General features: G+C 43.1%; 1 protein-coding gene across 3 annotated transcripts in view; it reads right to left on the minus strand.

Moving 5' to 3' along the window:
* The window catches only part of dlgap4b (discs, large homolog-associated protein 4b), a 98,433-nt gene that overhangs the window by 25,252 nt on the left and 58,940 nt on the right, over positions 1-14,241 (minus strand). For 2 of the 3 annotated variants that reach the window (XM_084031888.1, XM_084031889.1), the window contains 3 exons: positions 3,189-4,519; positions 2,787-3,001; positions 204-354 (listed from right to left, as the gene is read on the minus strand). In XM_084031888.1, the coding sequence (XP_083888014.1) occupies positions 204-354; positions 2,787-3,001; positions 3,189-4,445 (1,623 nt within the window). In that variant the 5' untranslated portion in view covers positions 4,446-4,519. Of the gene's footprint in view, positions 1-203; positions 355-1,087; positions 1,190-2,786; positions 3,002-3,188; positions 4,520-14,241 lie in introns of all 3 variants that reach the window. The other variant, XM_084031887.1, reaches the window with a different exon arrangement.

The following is a 14,241-nucleotide window of genomic DNA, read 5'->3' on the forward strand; positions in this document are numbered from 1 at the left end:
AATGCAAATTCTACGGAAATGAGCGTTAGCAGCTCAAGCCAGACAAAGGGGTCTTTGAAACTGACTGTTGATTTGAAGGTAGAGGGTTTGCTTGGAGCTAAGTCATGCAAATTTTGAGGGAGTACAAATCTATTCTTAACTCTGTATATGCTATATTTAATACTGCGCACACGGTCTGTCCTCTTCAGGCAAGCATTACTGACCTGTCCCAAGCAGCTACGTCTGCCTAAGGTGCTGCAGGCCTGGCTGAAGTCATCATCGTCCCAGTGTGGCAGAGAGGAGACTGTACCCCCGATGCAGTCTAGGTTGTCCAGGCTGCGATTATTGGAGAGCTCTCTGAGAGACGGAAGACAGCTGGTAAGAGGAGTAAGATGAGAAGAAAAGACAAAGGAGTCGTGTTAAGGGTATGAAATATAAGGAGGAAAATTAGAGCCGATGTCAAAATGGCATCAGGACATGTGCAGGAAAAAAAACGGCTGATGTTATTATACTATGAAAGGGAGCCAGAAGGGATACATGGAAAAATGAATGATCAGCAAAACCAGGGATTGAAAGAGAGATAAAAGGAGGATGCGGTTGTTATTCGAGTTACCCCCTTTCATTTCCGCTTTCGTTCACGAGTCATCGTGAATCCAAATCTCGACCTTCATCTAATGTTTGGGATCGGTCATTGTTGCATCTGAGCATGCAAAGCCAGTGATGTCAGGTGACGCATGTACACAGCTCTCTGTGCCATCATGGTGCCAAAGACAAAGAACAGGTTTAAGTTGAATCAAACTGCAGCTGGCTTTTACATATTCTTTGTTGGCACACAGTGATAGTAACATGACAGGACGCTGCCATGCCATCCCCTCATTTGAATAAGTGTCAAACTTTTCTCCTAAAAGCAAAGGGCAGATGGTGTTTACAAGCTTCAGGAAGGTTGGCGTTTGTTGGCAGCAGGGTATGAATTTGGCATTTGGAGTTGCCGCTGACTTTACAGGCATCTGAGGGGGGCAGTGCAAAGTCAGCGATTGTAAATGATCCAATCAGACAAAAGCGTTTTGCACCACGCTCCTGAGACATGGCTTGCAGGCCTATCACTGACCTGCTCATTGACCTGCCCAGCTGGTGCAGAGAGGACACACTGTGGAGTGGAGACCACAGGGCATCCAGCTCCCCCTGCAACAAGGTGTAATCCAGGGTTCTGCTGCTCACGCCAATCAGGGTGGAGCAGACGGGAAGAGAGTGGGGTTGGATGGTCAGGGATTGGCAGGGGGGGGTAGGGTTAGTCATTCAAGCACGCTTTAGGGAAGAATAAATCCCTAATTTTCTAAACATAGACTTCAAAGGGATTTGAAATATTTTATGTATGTGGAGGTGTGAATGTCAGGAAGGTCTGTGGCTGTGTTTCTCAGGATGACACCCTTTTGCTTCGGATGAATGAAAGATTACATTAGTACTCCTCTGATCCAACCAGAAACATGCCCACTGTTAAAGTGTCTGCATATAAAACCGCACCGATATTTTGACACTGTAACAAAAACAAGAGCTGCTTAATAGAAGATGCTGTCACACACTTTGTCTAGAAGCTTTCGATCTTCGGAGCTCCCTCGGTAAATATTGAAAGTTAATAATAGACATGTGTGTGATGGGAAATTGAAAACAGTTTAATTTACTTATGCTTACTGTAAAATAAAACATCAAACCAAATCGGTATGTCAAAGCATGAAAATCACACGACAAAATTATATTGAATAATACATTTAAAAAGTTTTATCTTATCTCTTAAAACATTGGTAAATGTCTTGAGCAAATCCCTGCAGACAACTATTTCAGATAGAAACATAGTAAGTATTTTATGTCAGATAGCAAATGGAACTGCTCACAAAACCTTTCGTAACTTCATAGTATTGTGATTGTTCTTCTGCAAATGCAATCACTCTGAAATCTGAGAAGACATTACACCATACAACAGTTCTGTCTGGCTTAAATTAGCTTAACATTACCTTAGGTACAAATGAAAGGAAAAGAATGGATTTTCTGAAAAAGTCAACTCAGTCAATTTGTCCCACTGCATCACATATTGTGTGAAAAATGAATGGACACAAACTTTTGTGTCCATTCAAGTGTCGTATCATGTAAACTACTCTCATGCTCTCGGCTGAACTGATACATTGCGGGTCCGAGAGCAGGATGGTAAATCCCAGGTGAGGTTCGGTAGTAAAGCTGGCATGTGGGTAACAACAGGGACTCTGACACCACTTCATTCTATGCATGAGTAAGCACAGCGTGGAGTGTGTTCATGTGTGTGCTTGTTGTATGCATCATCGTCATCATGGTGAGGGTAGGTGTGGTTCCTTCCTGTAAGTCCGGATAAAACGTGGCTTCATTATTTTCTCTTCAATGTTGGGAGGCTGTGTGTTCAAGGCTGTAGGAGTGACTGTATATTCAACATATATTTTAATATACTCCCATACAGGAAACGAGGCGTTCAGGTTACACAATATAACATTTGACTGATTTTGACTGGAATAAAGGTCCATTTTATAGTTGTACCTAAAAACCCAAATGATGTATAAAAAAACACGTAGTAAACCTAGGAAAAAATGAGAATGCAGATCCATAATAGTCTGTTGTTAATGTCTTTATGGCTGATCATAGATTGCAATCTGCTGTTTTGGACTTCAATCAGGGGTTACTTTGGTTTGAATTTGACTCACAGATTGCACCTGTAACATTAGGTTGTCTCTCTTGCTGTGGAATACTAATGTGTAGGTGTGTTAAAGTACAGCCTGTCTTCTTACTTGCGTGGGGGTAGCTGGTCGCTCAGAGACTGCTGTGTAGCCCTGAGGTAGCTCTGGCGACGAGCAGCGGTTTTTGGCGAGGGTTTGGGGCTTCCCTCTGAGTCATCGCTGTCTTCCATGTCTCCCATGGCCTTTACGTAGCTACCGCTGCGCATCCGCCGACACGGGATTTCATTGGCACCCCCACTGCGACCTAATGTGCTACTCCAGTCACCCTATAGACAGCATAGGTGGATACAATTAATATTATTTTTTTAACAATCAATGTCATCGTGTTTAAATGAACTTGACAGTTAGCATACTTTGATATTTTTTTTTAGCAACGGAAATCATTTTGTGTTCGCGTTTTTTTCTGTAAATCTAACTTTCACCCAGCACTACATTCATTTCAGCTCCACTCACCCTTCGTCCAACCTGCAGGTAGTTGCAGGTCAGTTCAGGTTGGCAGGATTTGGACTTGAGCATGGACCTGTCCAGAGTAGCTGAGCCCTTCTGGATCACCTGTCTCGGCTGGCCCATGGTCAGTGTGGACCAGGACCCTCCTTTCATATAGTCATTATCATTTATAACCATCCTTCCCGCTCCACCAAGTCCACCACCTCCTCCACCCCCAGGTGCAGCAAGTGTCTGATACTTCATGTCATTGCTGCTTTTGGAGGAGCCGATAGTGTTGTAGCCACTTTGGATGTATCGGGTCTGGCCCACCTGACTGTCATGGCCAGTCGGGCGTCCAAGCGTCATCATCGCCATGGTGTTGTGGTAGCTGCTCAAATCGCTGCTGTCTAAATCGTCTGAGCTCCAATAGCCGGACATGTTCGAGCGTGGCCGTCGCTTGGCGGTCGCCTCTGATTTCGTACCCCGGTCTTTGCTCTTAGATCTGCGATTCTGCTTCCCCCCATCTTCGGTGCCAGACGAGCCTCCGCCGCTGCCAGTGGAGCGTCCGTTGACGTTTCCTTTCATGTGTTGGCTCTCCAGTGACTGGGACTTAGCAAAGAGTTTCTGCACCGAGTGCAGCATGTAACGGATGCGACCGGGACTGTCTGTGTGCTGCTTCGCAGCAGCGACGGCAGACGTTCGGTGAAACTGCAACGTGCTGAATCCGTCGCGGCCTCCAGGTAGCTGCTTATCAAACTCCAGCAGACTGGATGGTGCCTGGTTCTTGGACATGTGATGCGATATGGTTGCTGAGCCACTCGTAATCATAGGTGTTCGTCCACTTAGCCCTGCCATGCCCATGCCCATACCTGTTCCCATGCCCATACCCGTTCCCATGCCCATACCCGTTCCCATGCCCATTCCCGTTCCCATGCCCATGGACATGGACGTACCCATGGTCCCTGTACTTATTCCCCCGATGCTGTCTCCAGGTGGGGAGAAGTCCGACTGGTCGTAGGAGTTGTAATGAATCCTGGGGAAGGTGCTGCTGTTAGACAGCTGGTTGTTGAGTGGCAGCATGCATTCTGGTGGAAGGGAGCCTGGGTTGGCTGAAGGATAGAGGTGGGGGTCCATGGTGCCATAGTGGTCCATTGTAGGGCTCAGCAGGTAGGGGCTGCGTGGGAGAGTGCTGGTCTTCTGAGAGTAGAAGGCCTCCGGGTGGCCTGAGGAAGGGTCACAGGAGTCAGAGAGGTGTCTGTTACGGTTGGTCCCCAACCCTTTCATGGTGGCGAGGAGGTCCGACCTTCTAGAAGACCCCCAGGCCGAGTAGAGATGACTGATAACCTTGAAGGTGATTCCTAGAAAACAAGACAGAACGACACACACAAGACACAAGAGTGAGGGAAGAGGTTTAATGTAGTACTGGCTAATACAGTAGTGTACAAAACACACAAACACAGACACAGACATACCCATTCAAACTCAACAGTGCCCTATCATCTCAGCCACGCAAACACACCCACTTATATGCCAAACCAAGCTACGGGCTAGCTAAGGGGGGGGGATACTATGCAGTGAATGAGCCAGCTTTCTGTTGCCTCCCACAGAGAACATCTGTGTTCAAATGCACAAAGTGGATAGAAAAAGAATGTGTAGAACAATGACAAGCCCAGTTGTTGGCAGTCATCTGTAACTCCGGACACCTCCGCAGCTACGGAGCTACAGTACATGCCAGCATGAACAAATATCTCCCCTTTTCTCTCTAATCACAGCCTGAACAAGAAAATTAGAAGAACAATAATTCACACAGCACAAACATTTTCGTTCGTGTGCTCAACTAATTAAATGTTGGTGTAGCAGTGTATATCGAATGATGTGCCCTTCCATAGGAAAACAAAACAGCATTTAAAAAAAAGTCTTAACAATAGACCTGCTGCCTCTCCTACAGGTTAGTTGTGTGACAGAACAACCAAATCTCTGGGAAAACCTTTCTTTCAGCTTGTAGCACTCTTTCTTGGCCTATTATACCATCTGATCTCTTTCTCCTCTTCCCGCCTACAGTGGGTATCCCTGGCACTGGTCATCCAGTCCTCTCTGTGCATGGTGAGCCAACGGTGGCGGACAGATTGTCATAGTAAACCAGTAAAGAGGATTTGACCAGTGGGGGGGTTGCAGGAGTTGGCTTCTGCACCAGTCAGGCTGTGCCAATGCCCTACCTGGCAAGGCAGCAGCGATGGTACTTCATGCATGGAAAAAGATAGCGAAGGATAGTGGCTATTATATTATTCATGCATTGACAGGTGTGTTCATAATCACCAACAGAAAAATCAAATGTGTCATCATCATTCATTTTTTATCATTCCTGCTGGACTAAAGGGGCCCTGCCTGTCAAGGCAGATACCATTATCGAACGTCTATTCAAAACTTAACAATATGCATGCTGCTTTCTTGTCTCTGTTGCTGTAGTTAAGTGAATGCAGTTGAAAAGATTATTATTCTGCGTTTGGTCCATAGGTCATGTAAAATCCCTGAAATAAATGTTTCTTTTACGACAGCAGGTAGACTTCAGAAAGAATTTTGTGGCTCTTTATCACTTGTCTAAGCGATCGTAAAGGTACCCTGAATCCATTTGTCATTTAGTCTTGGCAGCTGCAGCTGAATGGCATGTTTAAATCACCCCTCATAACTCAAATGTCTTATATTCAGATCAGCTCTTACATAATTTAGTGGATATTTAATATAATTATACCCGATTTTTCTATCAAACCTCCAAGATTGATAAATAGTAGTTGTGGTGTGTGATAGCATGCAGGACCTTACATTTAGATTGGACAGGAACAAAAAGATGAATGATATATGTTTTCATCAGAGTTCCTGCAGAGTTCCTGCAGATACAGAGAAAACTCATAAAGGGTTAAAAACTCAATCTCATCCTCAGCATGGTACATTTATTTTTAATTCAACCAGGGGAAGTCAGCTAGGCAGGCATCTTAAATTTATACATTTACAGCTGCTTCGCACAGCTGCAGCCTTGCACTGTTTGCTTCAGGGTGACCCGCCGGCCGGCAGTCTGAACGCGACTTCACCATTTTGATTCTGGCCAGGTAGTCTTATTGCATCTATTCTTATGCAAAAATACTAGAATGGTGAACTACAAAGCAACAAAAATGACTAATGAGGGGACAGCATTGCACATCTTTTCTCCTAACTTATATTACCATGCTGAGGCAAGTTATGTGAACTGTCAACCTTGCAGTCAATGGCTTTCTAAAAGTTTAAAAATCTAATTTGAAACCAGTATGCAGTCCTCGATTGTCATAATTCAGCTTGGCCCTATCTTAAAAAAACAACAACAACAACTAAACCTGCGGAAAATATGATGATTGCAGGATACTGCCAGACAGACAATACACGATGGGACATTGAAAGTCATCTCACAAGATTCCATTAAATTGACAGCACAATGTGAGTTGACCATGATTCACAGTTTCAGAGAAGGCACTGAAATCATTGTGTTACTTTGTTTTTACATAATACTGATATGTGCTCACACATCACTTTAACACATTTCTAGTAATTAGCTATTTGCAAAAAAAAGAAAAAAAAAAAGAAGAAGCTCCATGTAAATGATAAGCCTGGCTTTCATGCCATCATTATTAACATGCTGCAGGCACAGACTCATTTAGTGTCATTAACAGAGCCTCTCTGAGTGCCATCTCTGCTGATAGGGTCAAATCCTCTAAATCCTTTTACACCACATTAGCTAACTGCTTCATATCCCGTCGCGACACGCCACTCAGCTAGGTTTAGCATACACTCTTCAATGTGTCAACCAGCACGCCTTCAAATGACAGTGATGCTGGCATTATAAATGCAGGCGGGATCGTAGACTGTACACTGCCAGTCAAAAGTTTCAATACATGTGCAAAATGTTACTATTTTTGAGTTGTTTTTTGAATAGTTGTTAATTAAACCCTAAAATGAGAAATGGCATGAAAATGTAACATGTAAAGGGGAAATGAACATGACCTAGAAATGGCCTAGATCTTAGTCACTCATAGATTTATGACAGAAAATGTTGTCTTATAGACATTTAATGATAAATCTATATTATTGAGTGGCTGACCTTTCCAGTGCACCGGCTCTAATAAAACACTGATAATGAGGTCATTAGATGCTGATTCACAGGTCCTTAAAAGGTATACTCTGTGATTACTCCAGTATAGTCTTCACCTTGTGAGTCTGTGTGTGTGTGTGTGAGTGTGCGTGTGTGTGTGTGTGTCATGAAGGAAAAACGTGGTCCTCGAGACTGGGAACTACCACAGAAGCAGTTTTGAGTAACTTGCCAGGTGTTTATATGTCTGTGAACAGTTTTTGTCACTGCGTGATGTAGTCATGAAACTTTGTACACGTAACATAATTCAGGTCAAGCCTCTGCAATCATAATCTCAGACGGAAGAGATCACCTCAGTCTGTGTGTACGATCCTCGTACTGTGTGTGTGTGTTTGTTTTACACCCTGCTTGGAGCGTCTGGTGGTTGCATCTCCCTGCCCTGTGCACTGGGGAGCTGCCATCTGCTCCTCAAGTGGGAAAAAGGGGCGTTTGGCACCATCTCCAATTCATGACCTTACTCATTCTCTCAGCCATCACAACCTCAGAGGCACAGGCAGTTCACGCAACTGACCAGCAGAGGGCGATCACACTCAATACAAGCAGGACTGCGTTTCTACCAAGTTTTGAGATGGCATGGGAGGAATTATTTGTCAGTCCCAGAGCCATTCCTGAAGACATGTTGTCTCTGAAGCACACACATCGTTTTTTAATGATGCACATAATGCATATTTTTTCAGTTTTTTTTTTTATCATTAATGACAATATAAATAATTTCAAGTAAAAGACAGTCATTTCAAATTCCCCTTAAGTAAAAGTATCAAAGCAAAATATATTACAAATATAAAAAGGAAAAGCTGTGTTCTGCAGAAAAGTGCCACCAGTAACCATTACATTATCATATATGACATTATGAATTACTAATACTGATGTGTCAGTGTAGCAGAGCATTAAAGTTGTAGCTGGTTGAGGTGGAGCTAATTTTATATACAGTATAGTTAATTATTTTAGCAGTTCTTAGAGTTACTGCAATGATAAATGGAAAATGAAAAAAAAAATGCTTTTGGTAAAATAACTGATATATCTTTGACATTTTTAGATGTCGACAGTGATTTAATGAAACCATCTTAGAAGTTAAGACGGTAGATCTCTTGCTCTCTTTCTGTTAACAACTTTATTACTATATTTTCATTTTTATTAATGTTATTTTAGTGCTTCATCATTCTAGGTACGATCTGTCGTTCTTTTCCCAGGTTTCCCTCTATTTGCCTTCTGTTAAGATCCTGTCTATTCTAAAAAGAAAATCACTAAATGAAGATTTTATCTGTTCCAACTGCAACAATATTTACGCCGTCAACATATTTCCTGGCATGAAAGAGTTCCAAAACCAAACTCCGAGACATGGTGAGAATTCTATATCCAATATTTTCATTCACAGCTTTGTCATCCTGGAAACTGTAAAGCTGATGGCTAAACACTGTATCAAAATGTCTCCGGGTTGTCCGTGCTGTAGCCCTCGAGTTGCCAGATTTTTTTCGACCGGTTGCCAGTTTCTAGATTGGCAAGTCTGTGGGTGGCCAGATTTAGATTATAAACGTGCAAAGGACATCATCCTCTCATCTCAGCAACACTGCACTGAGAGGCAGTTTGTCAGAGCAAAGCTCAGTCAGTCAGGCCTGAGCCCATCTGCTCCATAGGCTTACAGCACTGCCCCGGTCGACAGGGGGCAGCTCCGTGTGCGTGTTGGTGTGCTGTGTCGAAAAGGCAATGTGTGTTACATGTAACAAGGGGGGCGAACGCTTACAGGCTGCTCGTAATGAGAAAGGGACAGAAGGAAGGGGGGGGGGAGAAAGGTGTGGGGTTCTGACGGCTGTGAAAATCAAAGCGATCTGAAGGGAAGAAGGTGTGAGAATGTGCATTCGGTAGAAGGTTAACAAATATAAATATGAAAAGGAAGATGAGAAATACATCGATCAGCAAGAAGGGAGCAACACACGGAGGAAGAGCAAGAGAGGTGAATGAGTTTTTACATATGAAAAAAACAAACAAACTTTTCATCAGAGGTGATCAGACACTGGAGGAGGAGAGTGTTCGACGGATGTGTTTACTCCAGAAACGGTGTGAGGGTGTAAATGAGTGTGAATGTGTGAGGCATATGCGTGCGGAGTAGAATAAATGCGACTGCTTGGGAGATTTCAATGTTCTTCGCTTTGTTTTACGCGATCGGGCCCCGTTTTCCAGCGAGCGGTAATTGAATAACTGAATACCTCCAAGTGTTTGCGATGGGAAGACACATGTATGTATATGTGTCACATATTTAATAATGAATGTGAACGCATGCCTGTGTGTGAGGCGGGCTAACCTTGTCCTAATTACACTCCATCTATTCCATCAGTGCTGTGCTCTGGCCTATTTTCACAGCTATAAATTTACCACTCTCCCCTCTGTTGTGATAGATGACCCACTCATTTTAGCCCATCTCTGAAGACTGTGAGCCAGAAAGGAAGTCAGTGGCACCACTTCACTGCTTAGCATGGCGACAGAACTTTCCGTGTCCTCAAAACTATTTCTTTCTACATGAAAGGGATATGGAGTTACATTTTCTTTTTTTTGGGGGGGATGAGGAAAGCCTAGAATGAAAAGACTGAATGTGCCACCTGGCGATGTCTTTGTGTTTTACATTTAAGAAAACAGCGCTTCTTTGCAGCGGTACAGAGGATTTACTGTATGTATTTGCAGCCCTGATTATCATGACTTCAAGGCTGTGTATTGACAGGCATTTCTTTGTAACTGTAGATATATATATATATCACTGTTCCTGACCTCCGAATGACGAGACAAGAGCTCAATAAAATGTCACATATTTTAAGGTGGCTCAAAATCAGCTGATGTCTCACTACCACCTGTTGTGTTACGCCATTGATATCCACAATATGTAACACACCCGATTAATACCCAGTGTTTCAGAAACAACAGGTGTTAAGAGGTTGTGTGGGCTGAAGGATCATGCACTGTGTGAACTTTTCATTTGAGTGTTGAAATAAATGAATAAAAACAGGTCCTTGATGTAACATCTCAATCTATTTCATAACACAAACCCGTTCCTAAATGTTTACACCCGAAGCAAAGTCCGACTACAAATCAGCCCGAAACAATGAATCTGTATAAACTGGAGCTACAGTGCATTTGAAAATGAAACAAAGGAAAGTGAAAACATTTAATCCGAAAGCCACATGATGATAAACATTTAGCTTATTCTTTTGACCTTCACCTCTAATCTGTATGACAGCCATTATCACGGGCCGTGTTCCAACAATATATCATCCACTAGGCAACCACCCCTTTGACCTTGTTGATGTCCCTTTGTAGATCTGCTGGGACAGTCTAGGTGTCAAGGCAACCGTGTGCAAATCACAGGGTTGAATTTAGATTAATTTAGATGGACTACAGTTATGGCTATTTAATAACTACATTTTAAAAGAGCGCACCGGCATTAGAATCATTTCAAAAGCTGCAGAACTAGGATAGATATTTACATATTTTCAAGTCTGCCTTAATACAACACTCACATGCCCATATGTACGCTGAAGGTATCTTTCCTTTGAATACTACGCCCCCTTTATAGCGTGGCTCTAATGTAAGAGATGGGCACAAAAAACATTTGACAGACAGATACATTTTAAAGTTCAGTCGAAGCAGCAACCTGAGGCAATCAAATCACGTATGGATCTTCCAAGGCACTGTCTTTTGAGCACAAAACTCCCTCTTTGTGTTTCCCCACAGACGGTTTGACACGGAGAGGGAAAGTCCTAATATAAGGTAGAGAGTCACTTGATTTGGCAAATTCAGACTGTTGAAACCTCATATTGAATTGAAATGCATTTTTGCACAAAATGAAACATTTTGGATTGCAACCTTCACTTTGAAATTTTTTTTATCAAGGTCAAAACAGGAGGATTCAATTCAGGGACTAAGAACTATTTCCACGTACTTATGGACATGTTAGTATTGGATTGGAACCTTTCTTTTCGGTATTAAATCTGCGGGGAGCACGAGTAGCGGGTTAGCTTTTTGAATTGGCACGTCGTGGCAAGTCGTAAGGGATCAAAGACTAACCTCATAATATAACTGAGTATTTTTATATTTGGGAAGTAACAGCAATGGGTGTCTCGCTGGGTCCTGCACACAGTGAAGCGCAGTGGGAGTTGAGGGATTTGGGCTACAGCTGCGGCTTCTATCTCTAGATTCAGGGCATATCACAAGGATTCATGCAAATAGACACAGAGATGTGCACATATGCCGCACCCACACAGATATTAGCATCTTTTTTTTAATGAATTTACAGACACATGATGCTCATACACAGAGACACAAACCATAACCCACACACAGTAAGGGTCCACTTGAAAAGCTAAAAGATCCCGACTGCATGCTGTACAACTTTAACCATAATCCTCCTCTTGTTCTTTGATATCAAACTATCGCATCAAATTGGAACAGTCGCTCTCTAAATAGTCTACGCCATGGCAACAACATAAACAACATCAATGAGCATTTGAAATACAGAGCCAAATCCATTCTTTCTTGTTTTGGCTCGACTGAAACTGAAGTCGACTTCCAGGGTACAAGACGAAGTTAAATGAAGGGGTAAGAAGAGGTTTGATGTTTTTCTTCTTTTTTTCTTATCTCCAGTTAACTTTGGCAAGACCTGAACGCTTTAATGAAAACTCTCAAATCTTATTCCTAAGCTTCGGCTCAGTGACGTCCTGTGCTGTCTTGCGAGTCGCTGCGTTGCATTGCGTATGAGCTACGAGCAGTCGCCCACAGCCAGAACAACCACGGCGCGGCTATAACTCCCACCGGGATAAGCCTTAAACCTCACCCACTTCAAAATGCCCTTGGCCTGACTCACAATAGAGGAAGCAGCAGAAGAGCAATGAGACTTCTCGCTGTGAGAGGAAAAGGTGAAAAGTCACTTCCTATCGAGGCGGGAGGAGTGATCGTGTGATGGGGAGGGGAGGGCAGTCTGGATGCCAAGTGGGTCAACCCCTACATTCATGTCTCACAATCCCCACATGACGTCACAATAATACCCTAATGGCCGTCTGTCAACCTGTCAACGACACAAGGATGAGCCGTTGCCATGACGATGCTCATAAAACCAGCAGGACAGGCAGAGATGGTACAGATATATGTTTGATATCACACAGAGCACTGACATTTAGACGCGGACCACAGCCCTCAAATGTTGCCCAATGTCACATGGATATATTACACGATGTAAATCTCATATGCAACATACTTGCAGTGTATATTTCTGCTGTGAAGCTACCTTGTCATTGTGATGAAAAATATATTTCATCTTCTTTATGAGCCCCCCCCCCATCTTTGAAATGTCTCTCTCCCTCCACAGTCTTTGCACGGTGTTTCAAAGTTATAATCTGAGCTCACAAAGAACCAGAACAAAGTACATTCTCCCATTTCCCTGGAGTCTTTTTATGTTGTACCCGTGGAATTGTGAATTTGACACACTGCCCCAGGGCTGAATTCTTAACCAGCACAACAATATTTGGATACACAACTAAAACTTTGTTAATGCACTGTATCTAACAGCTGTTAACAATAAAATCAGATGTTCTGTTGTGTTGTTCCAAGGTGTTATTTAAAGATTAAAGACTATTTCACTACACTAAGTCTCCTTAATCATCTGGGTCCCATGAGGTTTCCTTCCCACTGAGGTTTGAATATCACTGCTGAGACTCATTACCATTTCATTGGCACTGAAGCAGGTAGTGTGGATTTTTTTGCCCGATGGGACGTCTGAGTCAGAGTATGTTGACCTTGACATAGTAACAGTGACTTTTTTTTTTTTTTTACAGTTTATTCACAGTGTGAGTGGGCTTTGTGTTTTGTCCTGGTAAATTAGAACATAACAGATTTCATCTCATCTCTGGGAAAGCAATGATTCATCCTTGCCTTTTGGGCATCATAAATAAAAAAAAGGTAGAAAATTATAAATGTTTGTGTACAGCAAATTAAAGGTAGCAGTAAATGGGATGAAGTAATTCAGTATTATCACCAAAAAAAAAAGAAAAGATAACCAGTTTATGTTCGGTGTGAAGGACAGTAAGAGCACTTCTGTGCTGTCCTAGTCAGACTAAAACGCGTTTCCACGCCTGCCTCTTGCTCTCTGCACACATAAGAGGCTTTCTAATAGCACAGGACGAACACTTTTGATGCAAGTGCGTAAAGAGACGAGAGGAGGAAGGCGTGAAGAGACAAAAGAAGCCGTACATTGTGATTCAGGGAAATTGCCACAGCCGCCCTCTCCATGTGTGCCGACAGCGAGGAAAGAGTAATGCATCAATGACAGCCTTGCTATCCTACATTCTCATTCACATAGTGGGCTCGGCTTTGATCACAGCCGTTCAACATTGTGGTTGTATCCGTTCTGTCTTCCCTCTGAAAAAAGCTACCATTGATCTGATTATCCCCTGGCAAATACACGTCTCATTTTGACCTAAAAAGGAAAGTATGAATTAATCCACAACAGAGAAAGTTGCGCGGTTTATCTATTATCAAGCCACGGACCGGGGCACCTTTTGTGAACCGTTACTCTACGAAAGCCAGTGTCAAATGCATCCTCCAGATCCAATTCTAACTCCTCTAGCATGGCCTGTTGTGAGTGTGATGTCAGCTACACCTTCTGAACCTCCACCCAAGGGAGACTTCCATCAGGGGCCTTATGGGCAGGATTGAGAGGAGTCCCGTGATTGGAGCTTCCTGTTATCTCCTAACCGCAGCAACACAGCTGGCAGGAGCCCTGTTTCTGCAAAAAAAAGAAAAAGAAACTGGCAATGTGTGTGTGCATGTGTGGGTCTGCTGGGCTGTACGTTCGCCTGTGTGTGTGAATGTCAAGAACTACATTTGTATGCAAATGCATGTCTGCATGTGTGTGTCTGTGTGTGA

Source organism: Eutrigla gurnardus, assembly GCF_963514095.1.
Source record: "Eutrigla gurnardus genome assembly, chromosome: 2".
NCBI classification, from domain to species: domain Eukaryota; kingdom Metazoa; phylum Chordata; class Actinopteri; order Perciformes; family Triglidae; genus Eutrigla; species Eutrigla gurnardus.